The following is a 17,123-nucleotide window of genomic DNA, read 5'->3' on the forward strand; positions in this document are numbered from 1 at the left end:
GTTGTAGATGATTTTTTTTTTTGCAGATTCTCGATCTGCCCGTTTTTACTCTCGCAAATCACATTTTCATAATAATGATTAGAATGTCATAGCAGTAATATGTAGTGTGTAATATTTATGAATTAAAGCTTGAGTTCAGCAACAGGTGGAATGTTTTTTTTTCTGAAACGTCAGAGCTGTAAATTACAAGCGTTGGTAAAATCCGTATCATGCAAATTTTTATGGATAAAAACAAAAAATGAAAATATCTCAAAAACATAATGCGCCGGAAAAAAGAGACTTTTTTTTCAGTGTCAAAAATACATCTAGGGGCACATAAAGCCACCTTAGATTCAAATTTACTGTTGAGCCGTGTCAGTTGTAATTATGGTGTTTCAAAAGTACCAGCGGTGTCGGTACTTGGTATCGGTGAATTGGATAAAAGTGGCATCTCACATCCCTAGTTAAGACACAGAGCTTTTTTTTCCCCGAGTTCAAGCTCAACACATCAAGCTCTAACAAACACATCACTCTGTTGGAGAGGAAGTGTGTGTGTGTGTGGAGGTGGAAGGGGTAGGGGTGTCGCAGTGTGTGTGTGTTTCGGCTGGGCTTATCGACAGCTCCGGCCTGTGGCGAGGCTTTCATGCAACCGTCGTGGTCAAACGCCTTTGACACGCTTCGGCGGCACCCTGCGGCTTGCAGAGGTCCAAAAAAAAAGAAAAAGAAAGCACTGAACGCCTTTAACGTGTGTGTGTGTGTGTGTGTGTGTGTGTGTGTGTGTGTGTAGGTGTGTGTGTAGGTGTGTGTGTGTGTGTCTGTGTGTGTCGCACAAAGCCGCACGATGCATGACCTCATAATGTGCATCAATGAGTTGGAGAGTGTGAAGATAAGCAGCGGTTACGGTCAGTCTTCATGCTTTTGATCAGTCGCCAGTGTCATGGAAGCAATGGACACACAGCGGTGTGTGTGTGTGTGTGTGCGTGGAATCACAGGTTTGTGCATAATGCGCCAAGCAACACAAATTTTCTCTTTTTTCTGCGCCATCTGCCGCAGCCGCCCGAGACTGTGACCTTGCGCTCTCCCATTTCACATTCCCCTTACCCCCGCCCCTATTTTCGATCTTCCCCACATCTCCCTCATCGTTTGCCTTTCTTGCGGCCACTTTGGTGTAATTAAGTCCACGGTAGGAGTGCTGCCGTCGCAACGCCATCTTTGCCATCCTGGCTGTGGCCTAAATTAAAAATTGATTTCTTTGACTGATTCCTCACACTGCGTGAATTCGCTCACCTCCCCGACTGCCTCGACCCCGCCCGTTCAACTTCTTATTGACTTTCGGGCGACAGCCTCCTCCCACTGTCATCTTTTTTTTTAATGCGTGTGTGTGTGTGTGTGTGAGACGTCATTTTCACGTGATGCTCACTACCACCCTCTCCATCTCATCAAACCTCAATCCTTCATTCTTTCCAGTTGTTGGACACTTGATTAGGTACTTGGGAGATCTATGTAAGAGCTGTGGTTCGAAAGGAATTACTGAGGACCTGGCGTCCACATGTGTGGACATGACGTCTTTGTTTTTCAAGACTATAATGTTAAATTTTGGAGTATAAGGGCCTGGCGTCCACGTACGAGGACGTTACATCAAGTAAAAATATTATTCTTTGTTTTTACACTCATCAGGTCCCAATTAGCCTAAATATCAAAGAGAAAATAAAAACTAAATAAAAATGCATGCCTTGCAAGAGTTCGGGTAGAGGTTTCTGAGTGCCTATTGATATGTTACTTCAGCCGGAGTTAGTTTTTGTGTATTCTAATCAAGCCAAGGATTGCAGTTCACCAAACCAAATATACACAATCCAATATGTCATTTTTCCACCATGGAGGTCAAGAGTAGGGTTGTAATAGTTTTTGATTTTTCATAATCGTTTTGACTTTACTTAATTTGGTTCGTTTTAATTTGGAGAGCAGGTTTGTTCGTTTTATTTGAAAAAAACCGCTCAATTTTTGTTTTTTTTTAAAAAATTAGTTTTAGTATTAGTTTTCGTTTTTATATACACTGTATACCGGGGTGCAATAGGTGTCACGTTTGTATTGTGTTTGTTTTTATTTTTTTTAACACTCCCCCAAAAAAAATCCCTAAAGATAAAAAAAATCCAAAAAACCCCAGCTCAACCTTTTCAACCTCAAAGCTGCAGCAAGCTGAGGAAAAGACATGCAATGAGCGTCTTAGCCCATTGCCTGTTTGTGTGTGTGTGTGTGCGTGTGTGTGTGTGTGTGTGTGTGTGTGTGTGTGTGTGTGTGTGTGTGTGTGTGTGTGTGTGTGTGTGTGTGTGTGTGTGTGCGTGTGTGTGTGTGTCGGGCGAGCTTGAAGCAGGTCGAGGGGAAAACACACAGATGCAAATGCGCAAAAGCTGCCTCGCGCCATTACCTGGAGGACAGCCGGCGCCTCTGAAAGCTGTCTGGAAGGTGTTCAACAAATATGAGGGGGGAAAAAAAACAAAAAAAAAACAAGAAGCAGGGATAATTTACTTTGCCCGTGGCTCCGAATCTATGATGAATGTAAAGACAATTTGAGTGGGAACAATAGAGCCACCTTCCATCAAATGTTGCCTGCGTCAAGGCCGCAGGCAACATTTGGAGAACGTCGCTCCCTCGAAGCCTATTACGGCGTATGCGCTGACATTCCTCAGCTGTTTTCTTTCTTCCCCTGCGCTTGTATGCTTATCGTCATCGTTATTGGGCAGCCCCCCCCCACCCCCACCCACCGCTACGCTGACGTCCCAAGTGGGAGTTATCCAAAGCGTGAAGGGCATTCTGTGCAAAAAAAATTGGAGCATATTGTGGATTTTCAATGCTGGAGTTTGTGCCTGTCGTGCTAAACCGTTTGCGCTATATTCGCTCAAGGTCCTATTTAGTAAATACTCAGTAATGGCTGCCATGTTGAGGAGCTAATAAGCTCACGCGTTACTAAATATAATAAATAGTTTTGTTGAAAGTTAAGCGGGGATCATCGGCGTCCGCTGAAAGTATTGACTCAAACAACTTGTAATCCAAGTTACTTTTAAAATCAAGCAATCAGTAAAGTAACAAAGTTACTTTTTCAAGGTCACTGGTCATATCGCAGATATCTTCTCCCGACCCTCTCAAGGTGGTGTACAAGAACAACGACTTCAAGCTGGAGCTCTCCCGCTTGGCCATCCAGCGTGACCCAAAAATCACCCTGAACGGCGACCTGGTGTTCCGCTGCGAGGACGTGGCGGCCCTGGACCCGGTCACCTTCGAGACCCCCGAGTCCTTCATCTCGCTGCCCAAGTGGAACACCAAGAAGACGGGCTCCATCTCCTTCGACTTCCGCACCACGGAGCCCAGCGGCCTCCTCCTCTTCAGCCACGGCCGCCCGCAGGGGCCCAAAGAGCAGAAGCCCGGGAGGGAGCTGAAGACCGATTACTTCGCCTTGGAGCTGCTGGATGGCTATTTGTACTTGCTGATCGACATGGGCTCGGGCAAAACCAAGCTGAAAGCCAGCAACAAGAAAGTCAATGATGGGGAATGGTGTCACGTGGATTTCCAGAGAGAAGGACGCAAAGGTAAGGAGTATCGTCTTCGGTCATGACGAGAACGCGCTATCCTGATCTACGGCGACGTGCAATCTAACGCGTTACTTTTCTCAATTTAGTCGTCTGACTACGGTTACTTTGCATTGCCACAATTCATGACTGTATAGAAGTTGACGATGATGAAAATCAGCTCCCGTCTGGGGGAGTGACGTCACGTATTCGCCGTGTCACATGAAAAACAAAAATGGTGGAAGCAGCGTGAGATTCGTGTTTTCAAGATGGGAATCCAGGCACTATTTTGAGTTTGTGACAGCTAAAGAAAATTTCAAGGTACGTTGCACAACCTGTACTGTTGACAAAGTGTTATCTAGCTTCAAGGGGAAGAAAAATGGATCGCGGCACATTTAAGCATAAAAAGAAAAACCCTCAAATCTGTGTGACTGTATAAGGTCCCTACATTTAAGGATTATATTTATAAAACAATGCCCATTTCAAACGTTGATTTTTGCCGTGAAAATATTCACAGTGAAATATATTAGTGAAATATTGCTTTGCGGCCAGCTCGTCCGTTAAGCAAGAGAGGCAGATGCAAGGGCACCGTGGATTCCCAGGGGGCGCCAAAAATCAGCTGAAAATTCATCTCCAACATTCAAAGGAATGATTCGTATTCACGCCTAATTTCAAGTTACTCGAAGACTGAATTGAAATGAATACAAACAATCTCATAAATAAAGTGGATCAAGTGAATGAATTTGAAATCGACATTCTTGCAAACGACGGGTTTGATTCCGGGCTCTGGCCTTCCTGTCTGGAGTTTGCATGGTCTCCCTGTTCCGGTGTCGGTTTTCTCTGGGTACTCGGGTTTCCTCCCACGTTCCAAAAACAGGCACGCCAGATTAATTGTTCACTCTAAATTGTCCCTAGGTGTGATTGTGAGTGTGAATGTTTGAGTGCCCTCCGATTGGCCGGCAAGCAGTTCAAGGTGTACCCCGCCTACTGCTTGACGACAGCTGGTGAGGATAAAGTGGTTCCGATAATGGATGGATGGGATGGATGGAAGTTGCATTTTACATGGTCTGTCAAAATAAAATGATTCCATGGTTAGGAAATTTGAAATAATCCAATTTTTTGTAACAAAAAAAACCCCAATAACAATGAAGTGGATGAACAGTTACAGCTTCATTTGTTGCGGAGAAAAGTGGAAGAAAAGGTCATCTTTGGCCATCACAGAACTGAAATATATGCGTAATGTTTTCTTTCGATGGAGAGCGGCGTCATATAGAATCTCGCCCAGGGCGCCACATTGGCTTGTGTATATTTGTTTGTTTCCAAGCCTAAAGCTGGTCTTGCGATGCCTCGTGCCTTCTGTGGGCGCAAATGGGAACATCTGCATGTGTGACTGATGAACAGCGTGCATGTGGTCTTCCTTCTAATGGCACGCTGTAAATGAGAAAGTGTGTGACGAAGCGTGCGCGTCTGTCGGCGTGTGATCTCGCTGCTGCTCCCGCTGTAATTGGCTTTTAATAGAAAATGAAGACATAGCCGTTAATCACAGAAAGAGAGGTAGAAATGAGGGCGGGTGGGGGAAGGGGGTTTGCTTGGCCTGCTCCCTGCTGCATTCTGTTTTCTTTCTCCTCCATTTAGCCTGTGTGCAACATATTACACAGATGCCCTGTCTCTCGCCTCCTGCTTGTTTTTGCACCATCACATTTCATCTCGTTTCAGGGTCCATCTCGGTCAACAGCCGCAATATGCCCTTCAGCTCCCCAGAGGGCAGCGAGATCCTAGACCTGGACAGCGACATGTACCTGGGCGGTCTCCCCGAGTCCAAGACGGAGCTGATTCTGCCGCCCGAGGTGTGGACGGCGCTGCTCAACTACGGCTACGTGGGCTGCGTCCGCGACCTCTTCATCGACGGCAAGAGCCGCGACGTTCGCCGTCTGGCCGAGATCCAGAGCGCGCTGGGCGTGAGCAGCTTCTGCACGCGCGAGCTGCAGAAGCGCTGCAGCAGCACCCCCTGTGGCAATGGCGGGTTGTGCAAAGAGGGCTGGAACCGCTACATATGCGACTGCACCAGCACGGGGTTCCTGGGCATCAACTGCGAGATAGGTGCGTTCTGGGGATATGGAGAGGGACTTTTTTTTTTCATGGTACACCACCAAAGACAAATATCACAAAAAGTATGTACTGTAGACCAGGTTACTCTAATATAAATCCTAAAGGGCCAAATATACTTTTCAATGAGCCAGTGTTCAATTATCGAGGTCGGACAGGTCACATGCAATAATAATGTACCGCTCAAAACAGACATGGGCCGATTTCCGGTTTGACGGTTTACCGTAGTTTTAAAAGTCAAGGTTTCAAAAACCACTCACACTGGCCGCCACGTTCCAAATATTCTATTTATATTTTTTAATAAAATAAATGTGTTTTTATTTCCATTTTTTTTAAATGGTCAAAGGCTGGAATATTAATACTGTGTATACTGCAATATATTTGCACACGGTTACCATCCCGTCAGGACCTAATATCAGCTCATGCCTACTTAAAAAAAAAAAAAAAAATCTTCACATAAACACACTTAAAAACACATTCTATTTTGGTACAAGTAATAGCTTATGCTAACAAGGCACTTTTGTGTATGTGTTTATGTCGATGAGCAATGCAAATAACAATCCAATCCCCCGAGAAATAACCAGACCATGCAGATTATAACTGGGGGCCTGCTGGCGCTCACTCTTTTTTTGCTGGCATAGATTTGCAGGAAATAAAAATTTAATTGGTTAGGAATCACTCGTTATGTTTACCTACGCCACTTATTTACCCATGACCTCAATCTTCCATCAATAACCTATGATAATACTAATTACTGTATAGAAGGTTATATAAACATAGTGAGCGGCAAGGTGACAGATTGGTGAGCACGTCCGTCTCACAGTGCAAATTGTCCTTAGCTTTGATTGGGAGTGTGAATGGTTGTTGGTCAATGTATGTAGGCACATTTGAGGTCCAATCATCGGCGGTTTGACTGGGCTGAGCAAGATTTATTTCCATATCAGGATGAAACGTCTTCATCTTTGAAGGGCTGATTTAGTGATGTTTTTCTGCCCTCTAGTGGTTATATTTGTTCCTGCAGTGTCAGACAAACTCAAAGGATTAAAATGCTCTGTTTTGAGTCGTTTTTGTCTTGTTTTATACCAAGCAAATTGTCCTATTTTTGATTTAATGTGCTCCAGCGGTTAGCACGTCTCCCTTACGTTTCCCTCATTTGGTCACACTTCACCAATTTTGTCTTTTCCGCCCCACGCAGAGGCGACGGTGCTGAGCTACGACGGCAGCATGTACCTGAAGATCATCATGCCCGTCACCATGCACACGGAGGCCGAGGACGTGGCGCTGCGTTTCATGTCCCAGCGCGCCTACGGCCTGCTTGTGGCCAGCACCTCCAAGGAGTCGGCCGACACGCTGCGGTTGGAGCTGGACGGCGGCCGCGTCAAGCTCACCGTCAACCTCGGTAGGCCCCGCCGTCATTCCTCGTCCACCTCGCCATTCTGCCATCCTTGACCTCCTCATCTTTACATTTAAATTACTTTTTTTTTTTTTTAACTTGGCCTTGCTCGCATGAGAGGAAGAAGTACTCCCTCTCTTGACCACTAGATGTCGACAAAATCAGGAGTCAGCTTGCCCGTCCGATGGAAGCTCTTTCCTGGGCCTCTCCGGATGGGAAGCTGTTCAGGCGCACCTTCGCCTCTTGCTGTCACCTTCTCCTTTTTCTTTCCTCGCATCACATCAGAGCTCCTCCCTTTTCCTGTCATAAAAGTTAGGATGCTCCAAAGCGTCATCCCACTAAGAGTTGAGGTCGTACGCTAACGCAACCAAAAGTTGCATCATTTTCACCGTTTCTTTTGTGAAAATGTTGCAACTTTTTGAGTTGAGGAAAAGCAGAACACCCCATAAGGGAGGTACTACAAGCGAGGACAAATATTCCTTTCTTCTCTTCGATACTTTTCTTTTCTGCTGCCCATCTGAACCCCCCCCCCCCCCCCCCCCCCGCCTCACGCCATCCATGGAACTTTTCATCCCTTCAATGGCTCGTGTTTCTGCGGCCTCGGATCAAACTGTCAGGGAGACCTGCTCACAGCTTCAAAACTTTGTTAGTATTGCTTCCAAATGACGCGTCCAGGAAATGCTCATATGAAATCTTAACGTGACTTCTATTTGATTTGCTGAGGCCACGCCCTCCATTCTGTGACGCTGGTCCCCGGCTGTTTGTGTCCACTATTCTGTCGCGGTTGACGGCTCGAGACCACAACTCAGCTGCTCTCACCTGCACGCGCACAATTTGCCGCCGCTACATATTGAGTAGCGACAAGGAAAATGACCCTTTATGGCTAATGCTCAGTTGAAAATGATACTTCAATCGAGGCTTTTTACTCTTGGTCTTTTGTCAAATGCGTGCAGCAGGAATGATGCGGCTGGGATGTGCAGATCACCCTTTCTTGTCACTGTTTGTTTTGGGTCTCTGGCGTTCCCAAAGTGCTCCAGGAGGCAAGTGCACCAATCTTTTTTTTATTTTATTTTTTTACATTTGGACAGATGACACAGAATTAACCTAATAAAACCAAAGCGGCAAAATCATTTTTAATGAGTCCATTATAATGTAGCACACATAACAATCGAATATGTATCTTAAAAAAAGGTTACAAACCGAGAAGCAAGACTGAGAAATGTCTTTTGATGGCAAAATCGGAATTTATTTACTGAAACAACTATGAAACACGCTGTGAGCGACGCTGGCCCGAGTGAAATGTCGGTGTTTTTTTTTTTAACATGCTGTCCGTCATTCACGCCACGAGCGACATCATCTCACCACAGCAACACACTTTCTCCTCCTTAGCGCCACACGCATTCTCGATACAGCGTACACCCTTGCACACTGGCCAGTGGAAAATTCCGGCATGCTAAAATAATACATCATCGTGAGAAACAAGGCTGGACGAATTTGGGGGCTGCCAGACTTTGAACCCCGTGGTGCAATATTGCCTTCTGCTGCCGGAAACGATGAGTGGAGGGAACGGAGGCTGATGAAATGAAAGGGTGATGCTGACTCAGAGCCGTCCCCGGATGGTGGCCCCAGAGAAAATACTTGGTTGTCTGCAGAATGTACCTTGAAGGATGTAAAACTCTCTCTCTCTCTCTCTCTCTCTCTCTCTCTCTCTTTCTTTTGCTCTTTTGATTTGATCTCACCATTGCGCTCTCTCTTTCCGCCAGATTGTATCAGGATAGACTGTAGTCTCAGTAAGTTTTTCTATCCATTCTTCTGACTGAAATGTACCATCTGATCCAAATTCAGTGCGGTTGCCCCTTTTCTGTTGCACTCATTTATAACCCCCCACCCCCACCCTTGCTCCCCAATTAATCTGCAGACTTTCTTCTTAACTGCATGCGTTTTCTCTTTGCCTCATTTTTATTGTAGACAGAAAAGCATATTTCTAATTCTTAATCGTGAAAATAAATTCAGTTCGTCCTTGAACGTCCCCCATTGTGTCAGAAAAGGGCAACTTACACACACACACGCACACACACACACACACACACAAACCACTAAAGGATTTTTCGGGCCTTGTTTTGGCCTCCCGCTGACAGAATAATTACCGAGTGTGTTTTTTTTTTCTTGTGTGTGCGTGTGTCTCGGTTAGACGAGGGCTCGCAGGTAAGCGGTGGTGGCTACCAGCTCGGTGACAAGAGTGGGGGAATAAAAAAAAAAAAAAAAAAAAAAAAGACAATTGTTTGTCTTTCCCCATACATAGTGATTGCATGCACCACTCTGAGCATGCAGTGCTCGTGATCACCACTAGATGTCAGGCAATGACAGAGAACAGCTTGGACTGTGTCTCTGCTTGTGAGTAGGCTTCGACGGGACACGCCTGGACAAAATTATAAGGACACGCCGTTCCCGATCAAGCTATTTGAAGACTTGACCATGAATCGGCAATTTGCAGCCTGTGGTCATTTATTTCTTTTTTAGGTGAGAGTAGTTGAGGTTGTTTATTCCCCGGCTTGACTCAGCGCTCAGTCAGGCTGCCTATTTTATGAGAAATGTGCGCGAGAAGTGGCTCTGGACAGGACATGCATCCTTATTCAGAGTCAGGACAGGGCATGGTCGTGTCGGTTTGGCAATTGGTGTGACTTACAAAAGAAAGTACCCCTCCGTGCCTCAGCTATTCGTTTCCCTGCAATTCGTGTGTGCTCGTTCAAAGCGTTTTGTGAAGTTGTGGAAGGTCTCCTCGGCGATCCAAGGCTTTAGTTCACAACTCAAAGCATTCACCCTCCGGGTCTGCTGTGAAAGATTGGACCTTCAAAATAAAAGCATACAGGATAATAAAAGCTCACTCTCTTGGGCAGCGTAGCGGCGTATTTCACAGTTGCAGTCAATAAAGAAACACTAAATAGTTTGTGTGCGACTACTAAATTAGCTGAACTTTTATTTTGAAGGCATGATTTATTATTATTTATTTATTTATTTGTCAGGATGTTATGCCGATGTTGCCGCAACTTTCAGTGTTGTCGAGTAGACCGGGAAGAGTGTTACTAGAACCTTTTTAAAAAATGAACTCAAATATTTTAATACATATTTTACTCCAATACCAAATATGTTATCAAAGTCAAAATATAATAATTATTGCTACCATACATATTTGTATACAGTGGGCCTCGATCTTTGCGGCATATCAAGACTGAGCCGGCCCGCAAATAGCAAAAATCAATGGACAGACAGACAGACAGATTGATATTTCTTTTTCCTAAATGCACATGTAATCTGATTCTATGTTCTTTTTTCTGTAACTGTAACAGCTTTTTTTTTTCTTCTGAAAACGTAGCACCGGCACATGTCTTCCATTACCCCCTCCAAGCCTGATTTACAACACGGGTGTGATGTGATGCCTTCATGACATTTGGGTGATGTTCCCCCACCACTCGCTCAGTCACATCGTCAAACTCACGTTTATGCAATCTATGTATAATTTATTCAGTGATGGCGTCTTGCGTGTTCGGCAGCCGTTTTGCATTGTAATGGAGCTTTGTTGAACTTAATTTGGAGTGAGTGCAAAATTTGTCGTGGTTGCCGTTTCATCAACTCCCTCTCACTTTTTTTTCTGTTTTCATTCGCGCCATTAAAGCAGCTATGTCATGTTTTTTTTCTGAGCTGGAAAGTCACCGTTGTTCAAGGATGTGGATGCCGCAAGAAAGTTTAAATTGTTGCCATGGTGACCCCAGGATGTCCCCTGGGGACAACCAATTGATATCTTTGCCCAATGTGCGCAAAAGTTGCACTGAGGCCACACATCAACGTTTGACTCCGACTTGTGTGTAACGTATTTTTTGCAGGTGCTTGAATTGGATTTTGATTCGTTCAGGCAATTTAACGCTCCAATGGAGGCCAGCCATTTTTACTTAATGCTCATTTGATCTCCCACCACTCCAGGCCACATACGATCGAGTTGGCCGATAATATTCCTCCTTGCATAATAACTCTCAAATCTGTGGGCCCTCAGAGGGCACTGAACCTTTTGAAAAAAAAATCGGATTTTGTTCCTAAAATGGGTGATATCAACATCGCATTTTTCTTTTTCCAGAAAATAAACGTGTGTATCCATTTGATTAAAGTGGAACAGGTAAAACTCCACCACTATCATACTTAACGAAAACTAAAACTGAAAAAGAAAAAAAAATTGTAAGCAAAATAAAACAAAAATGAAAATGCATTCAAAAAAACTGGGGGAAAATATAGTGAAAATGTCCCTTGTTGTCATTTTGTTAATGTATATGAGCTTTTAGGATTCATTTAAAACAGGGGTGCCCAAACTTTTTGGACCGAAGATCTACTTTCCGATCAACTAACCTCCCAGGATCTACCCTTACCGGCACGCGCACGCACACACACACACACACACACACACACACATGCACGCCATGATGAGAAACAGCCTGAAACTGAGGCATGCGATGCACTTTTGCAGCCTGTTAACTATCGCAGCTCACACGTACCGTTTTAAAGTGCTTCCCTGGGCCCTCCTAGATTCCTATTCTTTGCCCGTGCCCTCGGTGAATTGTACGCGAAGCAAACTCTGAATGAGAATAATGACGATAAAAGATAGAGCGCAACAGCTCTGATCACAAGCTGCAATTGCAGACTGCTGAGCGCTAACAACTTCCGGTGACGTAATCACGCGGCACCGTAAATTCAAGATTTACCTGCTTTATTTTATTTTTTTGTGAAAATGTGAATGATAGGATGATTAGAGTGCAGCGTACATTAACACACACACAAAAAATATTACTAACATGTACAAAGACACACAAATGGTTGTTTGTTTTTTTTCTCCTCGACACTCCTCGGATCTGCTTGGGACCTGTCTTAGATCTACCGGTAGATCAGGATCGACGTAATGGGCACCCCTGATTTAAGATGTATTTATTTCGGTATTGCTGTGTGTCTGTATAAAAGGAGGAGGGTCAAACAGTCGTTTGAGAATTGTTGCACTTTATGAAAAGAAACTACAACAAACTGAAACAAATACAAAACCTGTTCAACTAAAATAAATCATTCTAAAAAAAATCAATCATTCAAACAAATGAACAAAGCAGCTCTAAAAACGAATTAGAAAAATTGAGAAAAAAAAAGTCAAAAGGAAATAAAAGCGAACTATGATGAAAAATCCAAAACGAGGTCAAAAAAATGCCTCAAAGATTCATTGATGGGTCCGAGTAAGAAGAGCTTTTGAGCACTATTTACCGCCTTTCGGGTCCCTCCAGTAACTGGATAAACACGAATCTGATACTCGGTTCAATATTTTCAACAACAGACGTCCAGGAAAAAGCCACCGTCCCTTTCCTTCTATGCTGGCCACTTCATTAGGCTCACCTGGAGAGGTGTGTCGAGTAACCAAAATCATCTTGTCAGACTGCCACTTTAAAATATTGACTCAAAGGTAAAGAGTAGCCCCCCCCCCCCTTCCCTCCCAAAAAAAAGAAGCTTCAAGCAAAATACCACTTCACATCAGTTACAACCTGGTGGATGAATTCCGAAAAATGATTTGATCATATTCAGTCCAATGCTTCACAGTGCTGATGGACAATTACCCAGAGCATAGTGCAAAAGCAGCCAAGGAATTTTATTGATTCCTTTATTTTTTTTAGGCAAAGAAGTGGAATGTTCCGTCACGGTGGTGTCACTCCGTCAATCCATCACGACCACGTTAGGCGGGATTTTAGACGGGTTGATTTCATTACCGTGAGCCTGAAGAGGGCCGCTTTCAAAGCCCGTGTCATACCACGGGACAAGACGGCGGAGGAATCGTCGCTGAAATGACGAATCAAGTCAGATTTATGCGGTGTGTGAAGTCGGATTAATTCCCTGCGTTCACCGAGAAGTGCTGAGAATGTCTTCCGGCGGCAGCCGTTTGCACACCGGAGATATCGCTGGTGTTTATTTAGCCAAGGGATGATCAATCAATGATGTTTGCCAGCCTGACCCCGCTCCTATTCAATCGCAACTACAAAAAAAATATGCATCCATTTTTCCAAGGACCACCCCAGTGACAATCCTCAAAAATAACAATTACTTTACAATGATGAACACTTTTTTCAAATATTTTTTACCGCCCTGTCATTCCCGACAGAGTGTATTTTTGGTGCACAAACGCAAACACACACACACACACATACAGCACCGAGCTTTTCATTAGACCGGCGGCAATGTGCCCTAGATGGAAAATGTGATATCTTAAGATAGGAGCCAAATGGCATTATCGTCAAAATGGAGGCTTTCTAGCTGCGGAGCGTAAATCCTGTCTTTTGTTAAGACAACGGCACATTAACTTGTGCAGCCTTACGTAACCATTGCAGGCTTTTGCTTTTAGTGGCAGAAGAGGAGAGGGACGTGGGGGGAAAAAAAACTCATGTAACAAGTCCTCATGGGTCACTTGCTGGTACTCTCAACCCTCTCAAAGTGGCTTGTGCACAGCAGGAAAAAGTCAGTGAAAAATCTGTGCCTGTGTGTGTGTGTGTGTGTGTGTGTGTGTGTGTGTGTGTGTGTGTGTGTGTGTGTGTGTGTGTGTGTGTGTGTGTGTGTGTGTGTGTGTGTGCGCGTGTGTGCACGTGTGTGCGCGCGTGCCATTTGGTCAGTCGTGCCGGCCGCGCTCTTGCCTCCATGCAGTCACCCGATTTAGCCTGACTGAAAATGTATCTGTCTATAAATTCAAACTATCCAACTTTGGAAACAGGGCTCATTAAAATCTGGCAGTCGGTTCACAAGAGTGGCTGGCCATTAATGCAAACATTCGACCGCTGGGGTTTCCAGAATAATTTTCGCAAAGCACGCCGACGTCCCATTTTAGTCGAGCAGGTGTTTGCCCGGAAGGAGACTCGTTTAATTTCACAAATGTTGTTTTGTGCTGTTTGTTCACTTTCCAGAGGGGCGCGTGAGTTTTCTGTGAATGATGGAGCATTGTTTATTAAAAAAAAAAGAAAAAAAGCACAGTGGTGCCTTGCATGACTTGCATGTTTTGGGAGATTCAAGACGTTATTCTGGTGATTTTTTTGTTTGTTTTCAAATAGTGAGCAAAAATCTGATAACAGCCCTTTATCGTGGCAGTGAACTCAACTCGACTCACATCACAGAGAGTAACGTCTCAGCAGACCAGGGTTATAATAGCTTTGGAATTTTGTTTCCATTCAGAGACGAGACTTGCTTTTCAACTAAAAATAAAACAAGGAGAATGACTTGCTTTTGTGCAAAAACAGCCACATACTTTTGCTTTGAAAAGTCTGATTAGTTTCATGCTGTCAAACAAAAAAAAACAACAACAACAACAAGCTAACGGATAGCGTTGTGGTGCTGTCACCCTTAAAGCAACAAATATTTTGACACGAATGGAGGATTACCACAGACAGATAATGGGATGACACAGCCATGTATTCTTTATCATCTGCGAAGAACGAGCAATATCATGATTTTTTTTTTTTTTTTTAGGAGACTGGGACAGATTGCCATTTGGTGCTTCTGGCATTGACGTGCTTAAGGTTGTTATTCACTGACAAGACGCCTCTTGAAAAGAGCACTATTGATCCATTGACCGCTAAAGCAGATTGTCAGTCCGATAAGGTCCATCGTTGTCCATTACTCTCACCATATGCCCACAGCTGGCCTTTAGTCCTGCGTACACGCTTCTTCGGGAATTAACATGATTTACGTATAAAATGGGTGGCAGGTTGTTTGGGCCTCGGCCTCGCCACCGGCCGACCCCGCGTAATCACGCGTGAAGGGTGCGAGGACTAAACGGCTATTAACCTCCCCAGTTTCGCCGTGCGCGCGCGTGCGCATGTTCGTGTGCTCACCGTCTGCCCATCTAATTTGAATATTCCAAAATTGTAGTACAGTGCGTTATGTGCCCGGCGCGCCCAGAGCCTCCTGTTTAATATGCTGCCAGGTCGCCCCACATGATACCATGCAGAACTGGCCCATCTGCTGTAAGTGGACTTGGCACTTGGGAGCCCTCGTAGTCGGGGCCAGTGGCTGAACTCCTTGACACCACTCGGGGGCAGTAGCGAATGAGCATGTGCTTGCTTTGTAGTAGGGAGTCAGCACTGCCATGAGGGGGGATGCACAACAAGCAAGGTGAGGCTCGAGCTCGCCGAGTGCACGCCTGCAGGCCATTTCGCTTAACATTACAGCAGTCAGTGTTAATATTAATGCTGATTAGGCTGGGAATACGCATGTTGATCATGGTGCTTGTTAGAAGTTGGTGGGAATAGCGTACAAGGAGCTTAGTAGCTAGCTTGCTATCCGTAAAACCGACCTATTTACCCCCCGTGACTTCCTTGAAAACAACTTGATTGCTTTACATCGTATTATTTGTGGCAATTCGCGATCAAAAAGTCAAGTCAAATTTATGAATATCGCCCTTAAGCACAAAAGAGTCTCACCGGGAAAAGCTAAAAACCAAAAATTAACAAACAAAACACACCTGGGAAAACATTTGAAACTTTTAGAAGGTGCCACAAATGGAGGAAATCTCCTTCCAGGATGGCCATTTAACACATCACAAATTCACAGACTGCGTCCTCTGAAGGACACATTCTCGCCGCATGACGCCACGTCCGGCGTAACGCAACCGGACGTTGTTTCCAAACTCTCGAACAGTGTTTTTCAAACACTGTGCCGCAAGATATTGTCAGGTGTGCCGTGGGAAAATGATCCAATATGTATGCCTGTGCGGTCAATCGCCCGGCAGAGTGATCGGGTAGTACTCTTCCATCCCTGTAGGGGGCAGCAGCAGCTAGCGAATTGCTTTGTGCTTGGAGACGTGCGAAGTTTCCGGCGCTAGCCAACACGACGACAGCTCTCTTTCATTTGGATTTACTTTTACCGGCATCGACTCCGTTGTGCTTGGTATGTGGTGAAAAACAACTCTCCAACAGCACTACTGTCCCAAGTAAGCTTAAACTCCATCCCCAAACAAAACACCCTTCACTTCGAAACAACAAGGTGGAGTATTTTGTTTGCCTGCGTGAAAAACATGGAGAAACAAGCAACGTGCATGAGAAAACCTGCAAAGGTAAACGAGAGAGCCTTGAAAGCAAGTTACCAACATGTCGCTGAACTTGTGGCTAAATCAAAAAAAGTGGCAGAGCAATTAATATTGCCGCCTGCAAAACCATTGTAAATGAGATGTTCGGACCCAGAGCGGCTAAAGAAGTAGCCTGACTGTTGTAAAAACTAAAAACAGAAAGAATGAGAGCTGTGGAAGAAGAGCTTTGTGTCTTTCATCGATTGCTGCCAGGATATCAGATATGTGTTCATCCAAACCATTTATCACACTGAGTGAGAATAAATATGAAAGATTATAAAATATTGGATTGATGTTGATTTGATTCCTATTCAAGGTGTTAAAGCGTTATTTTTCAATGTTAAAAACGCTTATAATAACAATCTAACACTTAATTGTTAAAATAAGCTTTTTTCACATTTTCAGCAAGTGGTGTGCCAAGGGATTTTTTTGAATGAAAGAAATGTGCCTTAGCTCGAAAAAGATTGAAAAACACTGCTCTAGAATAACAATTTGCAGGCTGGGTCCTCCGACTCCTTCACAAGCTCCCCTCATGTAGTCTCCGTGAGGACTGCCTAAGCCGTTGCAAATTTGGACAGGCTTAATGTGAATTTTGGACACCACGTGTGGTCAAGTCATGCCAGAAAAGACATCATGCGGCCTTCCAAAGACCCAGCCTGTGAATTTGGACACGGCGAAAATGTTTTCCTTTACAGTGTTAACTAGAAGAGTCTTAAGCCATCTGGAGAAGTGGGTCCTCCTCAAATACTAGCCCGCTTGGTTGATGCAGATATCTCCATAGCAACGCCTCAGAGAAGGTGGCCCACTTGAGAGCTTGCCCTGGTCAGTTAATGCAGAGTCTGTACACAGGCGGTAGATTTTGCCATCGGCAAGTAGATGAGGAGGGGGCAGAAGAAAGAACAAGCGCTAGTAAAACAGCGAAATACAAGAGTATAAAACTAAGTGGAGTTTTAAACAT

The 17,123-nt window shown here is 44.6% G+C and overlaps 1 protein-coding gene across 7 annotated transcripts in view; it reads left to right on the forward strand.

Moving 5' to 3' along the window:
- nrxn2b (neurexin 2b) overlaps nt 1–17,123 on the forward strand; it is a 282,388-nt gene that overhangs the window by 131,637 nt on the left and 133,628 nt on the right. For 6 of the 7 annotated variants that reach the window (XM_086105123.1, XM_086105122.1, XM_086105124.1 and 3 more), the window contains 4 exons: nt 3,125–3,563; nt 5,259–5,642; nt 6,844–7,047; nt 8,805–8,831. In XM_086105123.1, the coding sequence (XP_085961249.1) occupies nt 3,125–3,563; nt 5,259–5,642; nt 6,844–7,047; nt 8,805–8,831 (1,054 nt within the window). The remainder of the gene's footprint in view (nt 1–3,124; nt 3,564–5,258; nt 5,643–6,843; nt 7,048–8,804; nt 8,832–17,123) is intronic. The other variant, XM_086105121.1, reaches the window with a different exon arrangement.

Source organism: Hippocampus guttulatus, chromosome 2 (genome assembly GCF_054856545.1).
Source record: "Hippocampus guttulatus isolate MCC_2025c chromosome 2, RoL_Hgut_1.0, whole genome shotgun sequence".
NCBI classification, from domain to species: Eukaryota; Metazoa; Chordata; class Actinopteri; order Syngnathiformes; family Syngnathidae; genus Hippocampus; species Hippocampus guttulatus.